Source organism: Zeus faber (genome assembly GCF_960531495.2).
Source record: "Zeus faber genome assembly, chromosome: 20".
In the NCBI taxonomy this organism is placed as follows: domain Eukaryota; kingdom Metazoa; phylum Chordata; class Actinopteri; order Zeiformes; family Zeidae; genus Zeus; species Zeus faber.
Window position 1 is genome coordinate 26,795,983 of NC_137207.1, and position 20,760 is coordinate 26,816,742.

At 50.3% G+C, this 20,760-nt stretch overlaps 1 protein-coding gene across 1 annotated transcript in view; it reads left to right on the forward strand.

Moving 5' to 3' along the window:
• Window positions 1-4,655: 4,655 nt before the first annotated feature.
• LOC307245684 (voltage-gated delayed rectifier potassium channel KCNH4-like) overlaps window positions 4,656-20,760 on the forward strand; it is a gene marked incomplete at both ends in the record, with an annotated part of 58,880 nt that continues 42,775 nt past the window's right edge. Inside the window, one exon of the mRNA XM_080021331.1 lies at window positions 4,656-4,731. Coding sequence (XP_079877457.1) covers window positions 4,656-4,731 — 76 coding nt within the window. The remainder of the gene's footprint in view (window positions 4,732-20,760) is intronic.

Consider the following 20,760-nt stretch of genomic DNA (forward strand, 5'->3'; position numbering starts at 1 on the left):
GGGTTTTAAGCAAAACTCGTACTGAGGAGTTTTTGTTTCTAGGAGGTGACTTTAACTGCACCGAGAACGACCTGTTAGACAGGAACCACTGTGAGCCTCACAGAGCATCGCAGAACGCGATGAGGCTGCTCTCAAGCGAGAACGAGCTAACGGACGTGTGGAGGAGAACCAACGGGGATGAAAGACAGTACACCTGGGTGCACTGCAGAGGCACCTCTTTATCGTTGGCCAGACTAGACCGGTTTTACTGTTTTAAGCACCATTTTAACATTTTTAAGGAATGTAGAATGGTGCCTGTTGGTTTTACCGATCACTCCCTGGTTGTTTGCCGTGTCTTTATCGCCAATGTAAAGCCAAAAAGCGCATATTGGCATTTTAACACCACCCTACTATGTGACTCCAACTTTAAAGATGCTTTTAGGTTTTTTTGGGAAGGTTTTAGAGACAGAAAGCAGGATTTTATTTCCTTAAGACTGTGGTGGGACTATGGGAAGAGGGAGATAGAGCAGCTCTGTCGGCAGTATACTCTCAATGTCACACGGGACATCACCAGATCTATGAGGGATCTGGAGACTGACATTGTGGAGTTACAGGGTGTAGTGGAACCAATCGGGAGTCGAGATCACATTAAGGACCTCAAGTCTAAAAGAGCTGCTCTTGCAGACCTACTAGGCACCAAGGCGCAGGGGGCGCTGGTCCGCTCTCGCTTCCAGAGCGCAGCACTGATGGACGCACCATCTAGTTTCTTTTTTAGCCTGGAGAAGAGCAACGGGCAGAGCAGGTTTATCCACGCCCTGAGATCAGACACAGGACAGGAGCTCAGGAGGCCGGAGGAGATCCGGACGAGAGCCGTGGACTTTTACACAGAGCTGTACAGAAGTGAGTACGAGGAGCAAAAAGAACTGTTTTACTCCTTTTGTGGGAATTTGCCCAGGGTCCCGGAAGATGTCAGTGCGGTGCTGGGGGAACCTCTGACCCTGCAGGATCTTTCCACGGCCCTGCAGAGCATGAAGGGGGGTAAGGCCCCTGGCATCGACGGGATTCCTGCAGAGTTTTACAAAGAGTTCTGGGAGGAGTTACGGGAGGACCTTTTAATGGTTTTTAATGAAGTTTTTAAAGATAAGTTATTGCCAGTCAGCTGCAGGAGGGCAGTCATCACCCTCCTACCCAAGAAAGGAGACCTGCAGGAGATCAAGAACTGGCGTCCTGTGTCCCTTCTGTGCACGGACTATAAAATCCTGTCGAGGGCACTGGCCAACAGGCTGAGGGAGGTGATGGACCTGGTAGTCCATCAGGACCAAACTTACTGTGTGCCTGGTAGGTCCATTCTGGACAATGTGTCCCTAATTCGGGATATTTTGGACGTCTCTAGTTCTCTGGGCATTGAAACTGGGCTCATTTCGCTAGACCAGGAAAAGGCGTTTGACCGGGTTGAGCACCCTTACCTCTGGAAAACTCTGGAGGCTTTTGGCCTCAGCCCTGGTCTGGTAGCCATGATCCAGGTTTTGTACCAGGACATCGAGAGTATACTGAAGATTAATGGAGGGCTGAGCGGCCCTTTTAAAGTGCGTAGAGGGGTGAGACAGGGCTGCCCCCTCTCAGGGATGTTGTACTCTCTGGCCATAGAACCATTGCTGTGTCAATTAAGGACGAACATCGAGGGTGTGTTTCTAAACGGTCTCGAGAGAAGGCACATTCTATCAGCCTATGCGGACGACGTCATTGTCTTAATAAAGAAACAGGACGAAATCAGCAAACTGGAGGGGATCGTCAGGGACTTTGGGCTGCTATCAGCAGCGAAAGTCAACTGGGGCAAAAGCGAAGCGCTGGCTGTGGGCGGATGGAGGGGGGGACTTTTAAAACTGCCAGGAGGCTTACGGTGGCGAAGGGATGGGTTAAAGTATCTGGGAGTGTTTTTAGGGAGCGAAAGTGTGGTGGGGAAGAATTGGGAAGGACTGCTAGGAAAGATACAGGGCAAGCTAAGAAAATGGAGGTGGGCACTGCCACAGCTGTCCTATAGGGGCAGGACGCTCATTATTAACAACCTGGTGGCCTCACAGCTGTGGCACAGAGTGGCCTGTGTCCAACCACCAGACCTGCTAGTTAGGAAGATACAGGCCGAGCTGATAGACTTCTTTTGGGGGCGGAATTTCCACTGGGTCAGGAAGGAAAGGGTCTTTCTGCCTAAAGAGGAAGGGGGGCACGGTGTGGTGGACATCAAAAGCAGAGTGGCAACTTTTAGGTTACAGTTTGTGCAGAAGTTGTTAACGGGGTACTTTAACGTTTGGAAGGACGTGGCGGGCTTGGTCTTAAAGAGGACTGGGAGGATGGGACTTGACCGCTCGTTGTTTTTAATGGACACGAGTCTTCTAAACAAGTCGGGCTTACCCCGTTTTTATCAGGAGCTTTTTAAAGCATGGGGGTTATTTAAGAACAGGAAAAGGGAGGCCGCAGATTCCCTCCACTGGCTCCTGGAGGAGCCGGTGATCGGAGGAGCCAGGCTGGATGTGCAGGACGGGGCCACTCCAGGACTGAGGAGCATCCTGAGGGAGGCGGGGGTCCTGACCCTGAGGCAGGTGGTGGCGGCGGCGGGGAGCGACCTGCAGGACGGCGAGGCCATGGCGGAGCGGCTGGGGGTGAGGTCCACCAGGATCGTACACCTGGTGCTCAAGAGGTGGAGGGAGACGCTCACGGAGGAGGAGCTGGCCCTGCTGAAGGAGTACGGCGAAGGCGCGGAGGAGCCAAACTCGGAGGATCCCTTCCCGGAGATGACCCTGACCCCCAACCTGGAGGGGTCCTCCGGGAAGCTGCTGCACAGGGCACGTTATGCAGAACTGGACCTGCACACAGCCAGCGGGAAGGCTTTTTACAAAGAGTGTGTGGTTGTTTTAAATAGGAAGGGACTGGAGGGGCGGCAGGACACTGTCTGGAGGGGACGGCTCCAGATGGGGGGACAGGAGGAGCCGTGTTGGAGGAGTTTTTACAAAGCTCCCTCCAAGAAAAGGACGGGGGACCTCCAATGGAGGGTCCTACATGGAGCCATAGCTGTCAACAGCTTTGTTTCTGTTTTTAATCCCACGGTCGCAAATGAATGTCCATTCTGCAAACTGCCAGAGTCCGTGTTTCACTGTTTTGCAGAGTGCGACAGACTTTTAGAGCTTTTTAGTCTTTTAAAGGAAAGTTTTAAGCTCTTCAAGGAGGAGTGGTCCAGAAACTGTTTTATTTTTGGGGCCGGATACTACAGGGCCAACGCAGAGAAATGGCGACTGCTTAATTTTCTAGTCGGGGAAGCGAAGATGGCCATCTACCTCACGAGGAGGAACAAACTGAGGGGAAAGGAGAGTGTTTTAGGAAGAGTGTTTGTAGCGTTGGTCAGGGCCAGAGTCTTGATTGATTTTAACTTTCACAGACTGATGAAGAGTCTGGACGTCTTCATCAAGCTGTGGTGTTTTAATGACGCCATCTGTTCCCTGGTGGAGGACGACCTGTGCTTCCAGTCTGTTTTTAACGTGTAGGACTCTGTTAGTGAACCAAGTGTGTTTGTTGTATTGTCTGTAACTGTGAACTAGAGAAAATGTTAAAATAAAGATGCTTTAAAAATCAAAAAAAAAATCTCTCTCTCTCTCTCTCTCTCTCTCTCTAACTCTCTCTCTCTCTCTCTCTCTCTCTCTCTCTCTCTAACTCTCTCTCTCTCTCTCTCTCTCTCTAACTCTCTCTCTCTCTCTCTCTCTCTCTCTCTCTCTGTCTCTCTCTCTCTCTCTCTCTCTCTCTCTGTCTCTCTCTCTCTGTCTCTCTCTGTCTCTCTCTCTCTCTCTCTCTCTCTCTCCGTCTCTCTCTCTGTCTCTCTCTCTCTGTCTCTCTCTCTCGCTCTCTCTCTCTCTCTCTCTCTCTCTCTCGCTCTCTCTCTGTCTCTCTCTCTCTGTCTCTCTCTCTCTCCCCCCTTCCTTTATTTCTCCTCCCTCAGCACCACAGACGAGAACAGGTTTCTATAGAGAGGGCGAGCGAGCGCGAGCGGAGGATCCCATTGGCCGAGTTGCCACAGGAGTGGATGGGAGTGCGGAGAGAGGGAGAGAGTTGGTGGAGGAGAGGAGGGGCCACCGGGGCAGCGTGAGGAGGCTTAAGAAGATGTTACTCGTCTGCCACAGTCACATCGTCTGTCTGGGGTGCGAGGCGTGCGATGAGACACGGAGAGCGCCGGAGTCGGATGTTGTTTCCCTCCCTCTGGCAGGTTCTCCATCACATGGCATATGGAACCCCAGCGGGCGGGGGGGCTTAGAGGATGACTTCCCCGAGCCGGCGGACGGATCTTCAGCGAATGGGCTGAGGTGCTGAGGACCCCTGGAACCCCCCCCCTCCCCGGACCCTCCTTCCTGGCTGAGCTGCTCCCCGTCCCCTCCACGACCTCGAGCCTGGACCTCCGCGTCACTGGAACCCAGCGCAGGAGCCGCTCCTCCGCACTCGGAGGCATGGAGCGGGGGAACGGTGGTGGTGGGTTTTAGATGTGCGCCGCCCCCACTCAGCGCTGGATTCTCCTCCCCACGGACCCTCGCAGCGCCCCCTGCTCGCCCCCGGAAGCCCCCCCAGCCCGGACGCGGGACTCGGGAATGGTGTGACGGCGACCGGGCAACCGTTGGCCGTCCCAGACCTGGGTCAAGATGCCTGTGATGAAGGGCCTCCTGGCCCCCCAGAACACCTTCCTGGACACCATCGCCACACGCTTCGATGGCACCCGTGAGTACACAGCCCCCACCCACCCCCCAGAACACTCCAACTGCTTTAACCGACTGAGTGGGTTTAACTGACTGAGTAGGTTTAACTTACTGAGTGGGTTTAACTGACTGAGTGGTTTTAACTGACTGAGTAGGTTTAACTGACTGAGTGGGTTTAACTGACTGAGTGGGTTTAACTGACTGAGTAGGTTTAACTGACTGAGTAGGTTTAACTGACTAAGTGGGTTTAACTGACTGAGTAGGTTTAACTGACTGAGTAGGTTTAACTGACTAAGTGGGTTTAACTGACTGAGTAGGTTTAACTGACTGAGTAGGTTTAACTGACTGAGTAGGTTTAACTGACTGAGTAGCTTTAACTGACTGAGTGGGTTTAACTGACTGAGTGGGTTTAACTGATGAGCTGTAGATCTTACCTTGACCTTGACCCTGTCAATATCGACAGCAGTAGTGATACTGTCATTACACTGAGCACAGGGCGATATTCACTGAATCAAATATCACTCTATATATATATATATATATATATATATATATTTACGAACACCTTGAGATTGATTTGACCATTTGAAGAAATATTGGAAAAGCCATCATAATTAGTGATGTGGATATGATGAATAAGCTGATGGCAAGATCATCTAGAACAGTCCGTGAAGTTAAGAAGCAGCCTTAAAGACAGCATTTAACTGCGTAACCATAACCAAAATCCCAGATGATATCTAGCAATCACAATATCAATACTATATCATATCATCATTACACAATTTATACCTGTTGGCGTTGGAGGTATTAAATGGTTTGGTTATTACTAATGCATACAGCACGGGATACGGGATACCTTCCAAGGAAAACAACTTTTAATCTGAAACAACCTTTCTAGATGCCGACAGAATGACTCTCAGATTGAACGGAGCCGATTGAATTCAAAACCCCTTTGATGAGCGTCGGCGCGCACGTCGCCGGACACGTTCCTCACCCGGTCCACCACGACCGGTGGGGGAGACGTCGTCCTAATCGCCGCCGCCGCGCGTCCTTCCCAAAGCAATCTGCGGCGACATCACGACGTGGCAGTGGCACCGGCAGCTCTACCTCCACAATCACCGTGATGTTTTGTTTTTTTTTTTGCCGTCGCATCGGACTCGGACGTTGCGGGGACGCCGCTCGACCTTCAGGTATCGCGGTGAGCGGACGGCGACGCCGCGCGTTAGAGGAGTTGGAGCAGCCGAGAAGGCGGGGGCCGGTGCCTCTTGTTTTGTAGCTTGTGCCGCCTCGGGGGACTCTGCAAGCCGACGCCGGGGGGACCGTGGTGTTTGTTACCATGTCGATTCAGACCTGGCAGCCACATCAGCTCCTCTAATGTGAAGGTTTTATTTTTAACCTTTTTTATTTTATTTTTTTCCCTTGCGCGCTCTGCTGGTGCGTGTCTGGCGCTCTCAGCAGGAAGTAAACATTGAAAGTCGGAGGAGTGACGCATATGTATAAGTGGTGTGCGTGTAAGGCATGTAATTCTAGCTGGCAGGTGTAATTCACCCGAATGAGGTCTGAGACGCTGTCTCCTGAGATAAAGTGCGCGGGCACACACACACGCACACACACACACGCACACACAACCACACACACACACAACCACACACACACACAAACCCACGCACACAAACCCACACACACACACACACACACACACACACACACACACACACACACACACACACACACACACACACACACACACACACACACACTCACACACACACTAAACGCTGATTAGTCGTTGTTTTCAGCATCAGTTATGAATGTCATTTTAAACCAGCGCGACTGAAAGTCCCTTAAAATAAATGTAAAACTTTTTATGGATGATTTTATTCATCCATGTTTTTATTTTTGTCAAAATGAGTCAACATTTATGACCCAAAACACATAACTTCACACTTACCTTCCACTTCCCTGTTCTGGATGAACCCCAACAAATTGCATACTTACCTTCATACTCAGAGAAATTCAATGTTTTTACCTTTGGAAAAATGTAAATGAAAACAAAGTAATGTTAGATGAATTCCAGTTTCTAATCTGCTGTCTTGCTATGTGACCTGAAGGAAACGCTTCATAGAGCCATCTAGTTCAGCACTGACATCGCTGTTCCAAATACTGTATATAGTACTTACCTGCAAATACTTTAGTGGATAAGAGAGATGGTTTTTCAATTTCATTAAACAGGTTTAAAAGTATTATATTTGACACACACACACAAACACAGGCACGCACACGCACGCACGCACACACACACACACACACACACACACACACACACACACACACACACACACACACACACACACACACACACACACACACACACACACACACACACACACACCAGCCTGGAGGTAAATCAAAGAGAGTTTTGAGCGTCTCTGTGTCTTATACTGTACATGGCTGATGAAATGTGGACACAGAGAGATGAGCAGCGGAGCTGTCGGCAGATGAAATGTCCGGCCTGGGGAGAAAGGCACAGCCCAAAACGTCTTATTCCTGCGTTGGGAGTGACGACACTCCCCGATCGGCCCGTCAGGACAGCACCGTCTGTGGTTCTACAGCTTCGGCACAGCTCATCTACCAGATCGGCTCAAACCGGGACCAACGTAGCGGGTCCCCCGTCGCCGCATCCAGCCCCTCCCTCGAATCCTGGATCAACGGGGGGGGGGCCCTCCTGCGTGTTCATCCATTCACTTTTCATGGATGTTGGACGTGCGCTGTGAACAGAATATCCGCAGGTGCAACGATTCATTTGTGTCGCGTATGATGAATGATATCCAAAAATCACCATTTCCCCATTTCCTTCATCTGTCGCCTTGTTCGCCCGCCCGCACACACACACACACACTCACACACGAGAAAACAAGAGCTGTATTTGGTGTGATGGTGTTGTGATGCCGTTAACATCAAGCAGTTGCAGTTAATCATGACTTGGTTGTAGTGTGGAGCAAAGAGCTCCGGGGCTGGTGAGGGGGGCAGGAGCAGTACGTCAGCATAGAGCTGTGTGTGTATGCTTCTAAAAAAACAAGAAAACTGTATTAATGGCAATTACCGATGAACATAAATATAAGTTATTTTATTTTATTTTTATATAAATAAACCATCTACAATGAGATAATAAATATATTTAAATAACAAATAATTTAAATTTGCTAAATAACAGGAGTCATGGGAGACATTCACATGCACATGAATAACAAAGTTAATGTACAAACATGAACAATGAGTATTTCTCAACGGGCAAATCGGCACAAAAGAAGTCTCCATTTACATAACTTTGACGTTTATGCCCGAACTCAAACAGCGGCAACCGCAATAATTGAACCATAAATAGACGCAAACGCCGCTCTGCGCAGGGTCGGGGTTTCAATGCCCAAGAGCGACCGCTCCATTCAAGGCAGCCACACGGCTCTGAGACGCGTCCTGAGACGCTGGTCGTTGGGAGGCAGCTCCTCAGCGCCTGCTGCTCTGCTCTTGGCCCCTTCAGACCTTTCTGTCGTATCTGTTACGCCGCTCAACCTTCAAGTCCTCACGCTGTCCGCCTGAGCAGCCTGAGCAGCGTGAGCAGCCTGAGCAGCCTGAGCAGCCTGAGCAGCCTGAGCAGCCTGAGCAGCCTGAGCAGCGTGAGCAGCGTGAGCAGCCTGTCGCCGTGGTTGAAATGACAGGAGGCCGACTGTGACTGGCAAGCCCCCCCACACACACACACACTCAGACAGACAGACAATCAGACAGACAGACAGTCAGACAGATGGACAGTCAGACAGACAGTCAGACAAGCGCTCACTGCAAACAGCGGTGAAAGGGGAGAGCTCGGACTGGGCGCTGTCTCGCAGATAATACAAACAATACTTTTATATTTTGCTCTGTCACAAAGTTGTGCGTTGGTCCGGATCGGGACCGCGGGCCGCCTGTTTAGCAACACTTGTGTGCAGGAATGCACCGCAGGAGGCAGAGCCCCCCCCCCCCCGAGTCTGAACAGTACTATGTAGTACAGAACAGTACTATGTAGTACAGAACAGTACTATGTAGTACAGAACAGTACTATGTAGTACAGAACAGTACTATGTAGTACAGACCAGTGTTTCCTTGATCAATTCACATTAGTGTTGAGAAGCTTTGAGGACACACCCCTGCCTCCTGATTGGCTATTACCCAAGACTAGCGCTGCCCAATGACCACGTGTTGCTGCTGTAGGCAGACCCCACCCATGATGAGCAGCCAGCCAGCCAGCCAGTCCTTCAGTCAGTCAGTCAGTCAGTCCTTCAGTCAGTCAGTCAGTCAGTCAGTCAGTCCTTCAGTCAGTCAGCCAGCCAGTCCTTCAGTCAGTCAGTCAGTCCTTCAGTCAGTCAGTCAGTCAGTCCTTCAGTCAGTCAGTCAGCAGTCAGTCAGTCAGTCAGCAGTCAGTCCTTCAGTCAGTCAGTCAGTCCTTCAGTCAGTCAGTCAGTCAGTCAGTCCTTCAGTCAGTCAGCCAGTCAGTCCTTCAGTCAGTCAGTCAGTCAGTCAGTCAGTCAGTCAGTCAGCAGTCAGTCAGTCAGTCAGTCAGCAGTCAGTCCTTCAGTCAGTCAGTCAGTCCTTCAGTCAGCAGTCAGTCAGTCAGTCCTTCAGTCAGTCAGTCAGTCAGTCAGTCCTTCAGTCAGTCAGCCAGTCCTTCAGTCAGCAGTCAGCCAGTCAGTCCTTCAGTCAGTCAGTCAGTCCTTCAGTCAGCAGTAAGTCAGTCAGTCAGTCAGTCCTTCAGTCAGTCAGTCAGTCAGTCCTTCTCGCAGCAGGCTGCAGGCCTTTGAAGACGTCTGCCAGTTTGATAAGCACCATACGGTGCAGGCTCCTGAAGGAGTGGATGGAAATCTGCCCGTGGCTTCAAATGGCTCCTTCCTGTTTCCCTGGGAGGCAGGTGGCGGGACCCAGAGTCTGGACGAGGCTGGAGCCTTTTGGGTTCTGAGAAAAGATGGCGGCGAAAACAGAAACACTTCAACCTGCAGCGCCGCGTCCTCCAATGGAGGACTCTGTAGAGTGCAGCTGCTCTCTTGTGGAGGAAAGGCTTTCAATGGGCGGCGTTTTGGGCTTTGCAGCGTTTTGGGATGATTTTCAGCATCGTGCCGACTTCAAGCCCCCCCCCCCCCCCCCTCCACATGCACACATTATTTTTTTTGACGGCTGAATATAATTATCCAACCGTAACCCTGAACCACATCATTTGAAGCCGACAACATGAAGAAATAACGACTTAAAAAAAAATCAGCTCTGGGTTTGACACTGGAGTCCAAACCACCCAGATCATTCCTTTGTTTCCGCACCATCGTTATTGACGTGGGGGTTACGCTGATGTGGAAGCCTCTATGACCCAACATGACTCATCCCAAATTCAACTTCATTTTCAGACGGACTTGCTCTGAAGGAATTGATCCACGACTTGATTCCAACACATTTTTAATTGTATTCAATCCAATAAATCAGAACACAACGAGAAGAGCATCGCGCCCCAGGCTCCCTCGGCCCAAAAGCAGCTTCGCGTTCGTCACCACGGCTCTTCCGTGAATTTGGATTTAAGAAGTCTGCACGAGATGCTTTTGGATCAACGCGATTTTGCTTCTGAGCAATGAATAACGTGCTACCTCATTTTCCTAATGCGCCGTGAAGGAGATGGGTGGAGAGTCACCGCGCATCGTTTACTGTAAACCCCCTCTCCAAACAGGAAGCAGCCCCCAGGAAGGGCGGGGGCCCACGTGTCGTGGAGGTTTTTCCCCCGGCACATGGAGACGGACGTGGTGTCACATCCCATCATGTGGTCCGGCGGACACCTTTAATCGGCTTTCCATCGGCACGCTCCTCATTGGAAGTGGAGTTGACGTGTTTTTGAGGTGGTGATCGCGGATTGCCCGAGGCCACGGGAGTGACATTTGAACCGGCGGCTGATGAGAGCCTGTTTCGGTGGAATATGATAAATGATTTTTGTCGATCGACTTCAGGAGGATCGGTGAAATGTCAGAACAAGTTACTGGAAGTCAGTCACCTCTGGCAGGACACAGTGTGGCGCTCAAAGTAATGTCAGCAATTTTCCTGCGTAAAGGATCTCTGTGGGGCAGTGTGCGTGCGCGCACACTTGTGGAACATCTGCTTGGCTATGATACACCATTGATTCCTCGAGGGAAAGCCTTTTTCCCCCGGAAAGGTCAGCGCCCAGTGGCAGCTCCGGCCTCGGCGCCTCAGGAGCTGATCCAGATTTTTTTTTTGCTGACGGCCATTTCTAAATGGCGAAAGCCTGGCGTTGAAGAGGGCTGGACCCCCGACCTCACAATGGATGGAGGGCCAAGGCCACGCCGCCATTGCCCAGATTCCACCGCTAAGTACACGGGGGGAAAGTGCAGGATTCCAGCTGGAACCGGAAATGGTTGAAGATGTTTTTGCTTCTGCAGAGAACGTTTCATGAACTTTGACCCCTGCACCCTGCATTTGCAAGGGGCCGTGGGCAAAATCTGCATTTGCCCACGGCCCCTTGCACTTGTACGGGCTCATTCGCAGTTTTGCACGGGTGTGGTTACTTTCTAAATGTACACCACCGCCCACCGTCCGATAAGTCGGTTAAGAACATTTTTATAACCCAACCAACAAGGAAGATGAAGAACCCTCCACGTCACGCGCTCGCTCTGTGGTCGGTGGTGATCTTTGTGGAGCCACTCAGAAACCATCCTTTGTTTGTCTGTGACGTTCCTCGTTGAGCAGACTGAGACGCAGCTGATTGAAGGGCAGTAGTTTTATCTCTAATCCCAGGCTGAGGAAGTGAAAGTCCTCCCCCAGTATTTTCAGGCGACCATCTGGATTTGCTTATGAGCACAATTAGCACAGAGGTAGAATTCAATGAGAGAGATCAGCAGCGCACTACATTTGTACAGCAGGAGTTTTATTTTCTGGACCTCTGAATGACCTCTGACCTTGTGCACACGCTCATCACCATCCTTAAGAAACGTTTTACGAGTGGAGGAGACCATCCAGTAAAGAATGTCCCTTCAGTGTACTTCTGAGTACTTTTACTCAAGGTACCCAATTAAGAGAACCAAAACTGGACCATCAACAACATGTCGTCTTATTTCAGTTTGAAGGCGCATGTTGTTGTACAAGTACTTTTCCTTTCTAATACAATAAATATCAAGTACTTTAGTTGTTTTACTTGAGTGGCTTTATATATATATATATATATATATCTCTCCCTCCTCCTCTTCCTCCTCCTCTCTCTCCTCCTCTTCCTCCTCCCCTTCCTCTCCCTCTTCCTCTCCCTCTTCCTCCTCCCATTCCTCTCCTTTTTCCTCCCCCTCTCCCTCCTGCTCTCCCTGCTCCTCTTCCTCCTCCTCTTCCTCCTCCTCTTCCTCCTCCTGCTCTCCCTGCTCCTCTTCCTCCTCCTCTCCCTCCTCCTCTTCCTCCTCCTCTCTCTCCTCCTCTTCCTCCTCCTCTTCCTCCTCCTCTCTCTCCTACTCTTCCTCCTCCCCTTCCTCTCCCTCTTCCTCCTCCCCTTCCTCTCCCTCTTCCTCCTCCCCTTCCTCTCCTTTTTCCTCCCCCCTCCCTCCTGCTCTCCCTGCTCCTCTTCCTCCTCCTCTTCCTCCTCCTCTTCCTCCTCCTGCTCTCCCTGCTCCTCTTCCTCCTCCTCTCCCTCCTCCTCTTCCTCCTCCTCTCTCTCCTCCTCTTCCTCCTCCTCTTCCTCCTCCTCTCTCTCCTACTCTTCCTCCTCCCCTTCCTCTCCCTCTTCCTCCTCCCCTTCCTCTCCCTCTTCCTCCTCCCCTTCCTCTCCTTTTTCCTCCCCCCTCCCTCCTGCTCTCCCTGCTCCTCTTCCTCCTCCTCTTCCTCCTCCTCTTCCTCCTCCTGCTCTCCCTGCTCCTCTTCCTCCTCCTCTCCCTCCTCCTCTTCCTCCTCCTCCTGTTCCCCTGCTCCTCCCCATAGTGCAGCCTCCCTGGTGACAGGCGGCCCTGGTGGTGACGCTGGGCGGCTGCACGCTGAGATAAGCGCCGGCTTCCATTAAGCCACAAACACGCTGAGGTGAAAAGGGAATGAGGACAAAAGGGGAAAGAGGAGCTGGATCGCCAGCGCCGGGGTGGCTGCGCCGGGGTGGCAGCGCCGGGGTGGCTGCGCCGGGGTGGCTGCGCCGGGGTGGCTGCGCCGGGGTGGCTGCGCCGGGGTGGCTGCGCCGGGGTGGCTGCGCCGGGGTGGCTGCGCCGGGGTGGCTGCGCTGGGATGCACCTCTCCCAGCGCTTTTTTTTTTTTTTTGTCAACTTTGTGATAAATGGGTTGTCAAGCGGGGGAAGCCATTGTGCATGTCGCTCCCAGGGACGTGTCCAGTGCTCAAATATTGATCTAAACATTATAGAATAAAAATAAAAATTCTATGAATGGAGGGATGGACAGATGGTAGACCTTGGCTATGTTGATATTTAGATAGATGGATGAGTGGCTGGATGGATAGATAGACAGATAGATAGATAGATAGATAGATGGTCTCAGCAGCTCACATGAAAACAGAAAAAATGAAAATAAAAAAGGCGATATATGGAACAATTGGAAAATATACAATAATAATAATAATAATAATAATAATAACCTTTATTTATAAATCACCTTTCACACAGGACATGTAACTCAAAGTTCTCTTCATTAAAAGAAGACTGTCATATGGTGACAATAAATGCAAAGCAAAATGCATTTACAAAGCATAGTAATAAAATAACTAAAAGAATGAAAATAGTTCAAAACAGTGTAACAATAAGAGTTCCTCTGCAAAGGGTTTTCTTATTTCAATGGAGTGTTGGATTTTACTATCATGACACCCAAAATGCAGAAAATAAACAATGCACAATTAATCCAACAGTTAACTGTACACAATGAAAGAAATATGACTATTTACAGTGATAAACAACATATATAACCTAAAAATAACAGAAAATAACATTTAAAGATACATTTCCTTTTAAAAAACAGTCACTCAGTAACTCTGTGCGAGACAAACGGTTGCGTTTCATAACATTGTGTGTTCTAAGGCGATGGATCACATGATTAAATCATTACAAACATAACTTTTAAAACAGAAACAAATGAACCCAATTAATCTTGTTTTATAGACATCTGAGATTCTTTAATCTGGTTGTTATTGGGAACAGAGTCCGTTCCGGGCGTGGCGGGGCGCGGTGTGGCGTGGCGTGGCGGGGCGTGGCGGGGCGGGGCAGCACGGGGCAGCACGGGGCAGCGTGGGGCGGGGCAGGGCAGGGCTTGGGGATTTATTTTTGTTTTGTTCTTTACGGAAACATCAGAAAATAAATATGGTTAAATCTATAAATCTACGGCTCTGTTTGGAGAAACCAGGGGCGGCTCGCACGCCGCAGCCTATAGTGCGGTCAATCTACGTTGGCGTGCACACACACACACACACACACACACACACACACACACACACACACGCACGCAGCAAATACTTACATTTCCCTCGTCTGTCACAGACATTTGGTGATAATTCCTCTGTCTTTTAAAAGATTTGTGCTGGTCCGTAAGCCAGCAACAGAGCAGTTGCCAGGCTTAGCTCTTAGCTTCGATGCTAGCGGGTCCGGTTGCGCTCCGGTCGGTGGTGGAGTTACTCAGATGGAGGGCGCTTCTAATTCTACTGCGTCTCGATGCTACGCAGTACTGAGACACAAAGCTGGACGGCTCGTGTCGGGACATGTCTCCTGGATTACAGCACTGACTGCGCTGTCTTATTTCACAGTTTGGGTGTTAGTAGGCCCATCAGGGACAAAAACACAAAAAGTGAGTTTTGCGTAATAGGTCCCCTTTAAGTCTGAGAAAAAAAGAAAATAGAATACAACTGCCAAATATACACAAAAAGCAGAAAAAAGAAAAACATAACACGGTGAAATATATAAGAGGGGGGTTGGATAAGCTACAGTAACGGAGAGGCACGGGGACGCGCAGTGGAGTCGCCTATAGGAAACACCAGCCCCACACACACACACACACACACACACACACACACACACACACACACACACACACACACACACACACACACACACACACACACACACACACACACACACACACACACACACGTACACCCTTGAACGCACACAACTGACAGTGAGTGGGTGGGAGTGTGTTGATGACGACAGCCACTTCTCCGGTGGGATCTTCATGCACACTCCTTCCTGCTTGCCTGTATACAGTGTAGTATATAAGTATATATGTATACACGTATAATGTTGTTGATATTATTATAATTTGACTTGTGCTGAACAGCTGGACATTTAGCGTTGAAACAGACGTGTGTGGGGACTCGGGACACACAGCGGGGTCTGGTCATCGTGATGTAACGTCATGAACACGATGCAGGTTGTTCACCTGCAGAAGGAGAAGCAGAATTCAGCCTTAAGTCCCTCATTGCCTCTAGAAACTGCTAAAACTTTTTTATATGTACTGCTGAATGTTTATTGTATATTGTGATGTACTATATCCAGACATGGCGCTTTTTTCTTTTAGAGACTTTTTATTCATGGAGAGGACATTGGGATCCATATGGGACGTCCCACAAACCGGGGCGACATGCTTTTACTTTGAAAAACACGTCCAAGGCGCTTTGTTGTTAGCGTTAGCATGTAGCTAGTCAGTGCAGATGTTTAATTAAAGACGTGGACGGAGTGAAGCCATATCCCCGAGAGGATTAGGGCCCTGGGAAATGTGGGTTTGGCCACAATCACATGGGTTGCATGTGCGCGTTTTTGCACACACACACACACACACACACACACACACACACACACTAAAAAGATTTCCAGATGGCTGTGCTGCCGCAGTATAATACCATTCAGTATTATTTCAATTATCATGGCAGCATGTAGTATAATAACTAGGTGTGACAGACAGTGAGGGGGACGCGCGGCGCAGGACACGTGTCCCCGTGCAGGCAGATCGCAGCCCAAACGGAGCCGGATGACGGAGGCAACCCCCTCCCTCCCCCTCCCTCCGCCTCTCCAAACCTGTACTTGTGGGGGGCTCCGCCCACAGGTACGTGTTCAGGAAGGGGGACGGAGGCGGAGGCCTTCGGGCAGTGAGGTGCCGACATCAACACAGAGGCTCGCCCGGCAAAACGGCATCAATGAGCGTCCGGCTGCGTTTGGGTCGTGGTCTGGTTCGGCAGGGTCTCGCCTCCCGCGCCCCCTCACCGGCCCACGACCACGCCCCCTCACCGCCCCCACGGCCACGCCCCCTCACCGGCCCACGGCCACGCCCCCTCACCGCCCCCACGGCCACGCCCCCTCACCTGTCACACTATGAAATCTAGCAATGGAAACAAATAAACAAACACATGGAAACAAACCAATTTGTGCCGTCGGTTAAAAGTAAATTTTTTTTTCGTTTTAAGTTTATCGTGTGTGTATGTGTGTGTGTGTGTGTGTGTGTGTGTGTGCATGCGTGCGTGCTTGTGCGTGTGTGTGTGTGTTTGGGAGGACCAAGATGAAAGGAGAGAAATAAGACTGGAACTATTTGAAAAATAGCGACTAAATATGTAAAGCTGTTTTGCAGCTTCACCCTGGATATTGAGTTACACCCTGAGTGACCCTTCAACGAAATTAATGAGTTTTTGCCTAAAATGAGGTAAAATTCAAAGTGCACCATGTGCTGATAGCACATATTTCTTCCCCGAAATGTGCAAAAATAATCCCCCTCTCAGGTCAATAAACCAAATAAGCAAAGTGTGCTGCAGCCGACCCGGACAATGAAGTCCAAGCAACGTGACTCCAACGCTTCATGTTACGGATGGAGGTAAAAACGGGAATAAAAGTTTTAACCGAGGCACCCAAACGCACACACTTGGATTCATGCTGGAAACACCTACATTTCTTCTGACACCCGTGACATGGGAACATAACACAAACAAGCTCCCTCCGAGGGCTACAGGCTTAGTTTTCATGGTAATGTTCCAAGGTGATTTATGACGGCGCCGGCCCCTGACCCCTTCCGTCCCGGCTTTTTGGTTTTCGATGCTGAGTCGAGATGCATCTATTCTCAGGGAGCGTTACGTAAATGCCGAGATGAATGCGCTGCAGGAAATAGTCGCACCCCGACAGCCGCTCGCTCACGGAGTTAACCCGCGGAGTTGGAAATCTATAGGGCGCCGAATCTGTAAAGATAGAAGATGGAAATATGGATTTTCTGCCATTATTTTAGGCAATCTGAGGCGCAAACACGCTGCGTTGCTCCACTGAAGCTCCCTCTCAAAGGATTCTGGCTGCACTGCCGTTCCTCAGGGACCTGGAACAGTTTACCCAGTAGGTGGTCAGAACAACCAATGGATTGGCAACATTTGAGAAAAGCTTTTTTTTGAGCCGAAGGGAAAATAAATTCCAAATTTACCGACTGAGTAAATACACATTAAGGCTTTTCCGGTGCTACTCTTTGGAAGGGAATGGGGATTAGCCATTTTGTCAGCTCCAAAAAACGTTAATTATGAAGCCCCTTTACAGGGAGTGGCCGTCAAAGTCTTCAGATAAATGTTTGAGGAATAAATAGTAGAAAACACACCGTCACAAGCCTAATCCTCCAAAATAAATAAAGAACGTGTGCCTGTCAAATCCCGCCGCCATAACGCGGGAATCTCCCCCCCGCGTGGATTAATAACCTCCTGCCTTATCCCATCTCTGGTGCGAGCGGCTCGCTTTGCGGACCAGAGAGTCGACCTTCAAAGTGTGCGAACGGCCCCGGCGACGGGCGTCACGGCCGCCTTCAAAGAGCAGACACCGACACCCGGCTCCTGCTTTCATGTGGGGGGCCCCCCTCTGAGCGGGCGGGGTCACCCTGACGGCCGCTCGGCCCAGGGGCGGACGGAGCGCCGGCCGTCTCTCCCGCCGCTTCGCTGGCGGAAAGGAGACGCCACCCCCTCCCCACCCCCTACCCCCCGCCTCCACCCTCCAACCCCTCCCCCTCGCCCCCCACGGACGCTCTCTGTCAAAGGAAGCCAATTAGCTGCAGCTCCTCCCTGTGGAGTCGCGGCAGATTTCAGATCGGGCGTTCTCGCCGGCCCCCTGTTTGCAGTGTGTGTGTGTGTGTGTGTGTGGGGGGGGGGGGGGGGGGGGGCCTTTGGGGATTTGTTTTTCCGTTCCCCCGTCGGCGTGCCAACTAGCGATGAAATGTTCGGCTCCTCGGGCTCGTTAAAAAAGATTTGTTCGTTTGTCCGACTCTCTGCTGGATGGGTTGAGCCGGTGTGGCAAGGCGTGGCGAGCCAGGCGGAGGAGTGGCTCCCGCTCTCTCTCAACCCCGACCCATGAAGGTCTGACATTTATTCACCGACAGACGCTTTTGTGCGAAGCGGCTCGGATGACAGAGCTGAGCGCTAAATGCGCCGCTCTCCCAGTATCACTGCTTAGCTTCTCGCGCTTCACGGTGCATGCCTCACGTTCATACACCGACGCTCAAGCGGAGCAGTCGGGGGTCCAGCGTCTTGCTCAGCGACACCTCGCTGCCGGGAGGAGCCGGGGATCGAACCGGGAACCCTGTGGTTACTCTCGAGTCGTTTAAAAAGATTCATTCGCTATGAACGCAGAAATCAGGTGTAGAGCAGACGCATGTAGAATACGGTGGGAAAAAAAAACCTTTAAATGATAAAGAAAATAAGATTTTCAAGAGAAAGAAATCAAAGGCTCTTCAATTAAACAGGCCTGTAATTGCACATTTTGTGTCACGAATAAATACGAGATTTTTGCGAGCAGAATAACATGATCTTTAAATGTCATTTTTAAGAACACCCCCATCACACTGCCACAGGCCCAGGAGTGCCCTTTGCGGCCCCCAGCGGGGCCACGCCCCCCCACTTTGGAAATCAATGGTACAGAAGACACCCCGCTTGGTCCAACCTGCGCCGCTTCCCGCAGAATTAATTACTCTACTTCCTGATTGCTGCCTCAGTGTACCACTACAACTGAGCTGCCAGAGACGGCGTTATGTTTTTACACATATTTTTAGGACTTGTGACCTCCATGGCCTTTGATATTTTATTCTTGCCTTTATTTTATTACTTCTACATTACGAGGGAAAGTTTTTACTGGAAGTTTTTGATGAATCACCTCCTTCCTGTCTAATGCTGCCCTCACTTTATTACGACTATATTCCTGTAATAATATATTCTCTCCTACACTATGCTATCTAGTAAGAAAATACCAAACAGAATATATATGGGATCTCTCTTTCTCTCTCTCTCTCTCTCTCTCTCTCTCTTTATATATATATATATATATATATATATATATATATATATACATATGTAGATATATATACGCTGTATATACATATATTTAAGCCAAGATATAACTATGTTGGTATTTTCTTCTGCTTTGCTGGTTTTTATTGCCACATAAATTACAGTAATAAATCATAAGGTAATGGTAATATCATTTATGATGGGAAATGATTCGCTGAGGAATGACCGTGATCCTGGGGGAGAAGACGACAGCCTTCACGAGGCCTCTCCTGTGAGTAGTGAGAAATGGTGCAAGACCAACTCACGAAACTAATGTCGCCAAAGAATCATCGAGCTGGCAGACCAAGGTACAAGCCAATGCCAAAACCAAGGCAGAGAACATCCTCTTTAGGACGGGCGGACACCCCCACCGTCGAAAACCAAGGTCTGCCGGTGCTCCAACTCAATGTCGAGGGCCTTACCATCGCAAAACTCGAAGTCATCAGGCATCTCGCCGATTCCAACAAAGTGGCAGCGGTCCTCCTGCAAGAGACACACTGGGTGTCAGATGAAAACCTCAAGCTTCCTGGGTTCTCCCTCGCTGGATCCATCCACAGCAAGAAGCATGGAATGGCAACCTTCGTCCGAGATGGTTTGAGCTGGGCAGCCACCAGCCAATCTCCACCTGGCTGCAACATCGAGTGGCTGGCCACTAAAATCCAAGAAACATCTGTCGTGAACGTATATAAGCCCCCACCAACAGCGCTGACTGCATCATCACTTCCATCCGTGACTGCTCCTGCCATCTATGCAGGTGACTTCAACTGCCAACATACGGATTGGGGTTACCAACACACATCACAGGATGGAGAAGCACTGAGTGAGTGGGCCTCTAACATTGAGGCACTACTGCTGTACGACCCAAAGGAGCCCCCAAGCTTCTGCTCTGCACGTTGGAACTCTTATACCAACCCAGATCTGGCCTTCGTCATATGCCGCAGTAACGACCTGAAACCGGAGAGACGTGTCTTGGACAGGTTCCCTCGCTCACACCACCGGCCATCCATCATCAAAGTACCATCCCTAGTACAGCCGGTAGCTGGCAAACCGGTCAGGAGATGGAACTTCAGGAAGGCGAACTGGCAGTCGTTTACGGTGGAAACAGAAAGAAGAACTGCTGGTCTCATGGACCCAGAAGCAGAAGACGTGGATGCTGCATACATTGCCTACTGTGAAGTCCTCCTAAGGGCAGCAAAGCACAACATCCCACGTGGCTACAATAAAAACTATATCCCGGGCTGGGATGAGGAGTGCAGCTGCCTGTTGCGCCAACACCAGCAGGCGATCACCAGGGAAGAAATGGACGCAACAGCAACAACCCTACTGCAGAAGCTGGATGACACCCGAAGGGCTAGGTGGACGGAAGTAGCGGAATCCATCGACTTCACCCACTCCAGCCGGAAGGCGTGGCAGACCATCAACTTGCTCTCAGGGAGAAAAACAACACCTCGTAGGTGTCCAGTGACTGCAGATGCTATTGCTTCCCAGCTCCTGAAAAATGGTCGCTTCCCTGATGCGGACAAAAACTTCGCACGACTGACATCGTGTGAGGTATCATCCCTCTCCAGAGCAGCCAGCGCTGATGCTAATCTCTCAGGAGACTTCACAGCAGCCGAGCTAAAGGCAGCAATTAAAAAACTGAAGCTGGGCAAATCACCAGGTCGAGACAATATCCACCCAGAGTTTGTTATGCACCAAAGTGAAAGAACATCTCAATGGCTACGCACATTCTTCTCATCA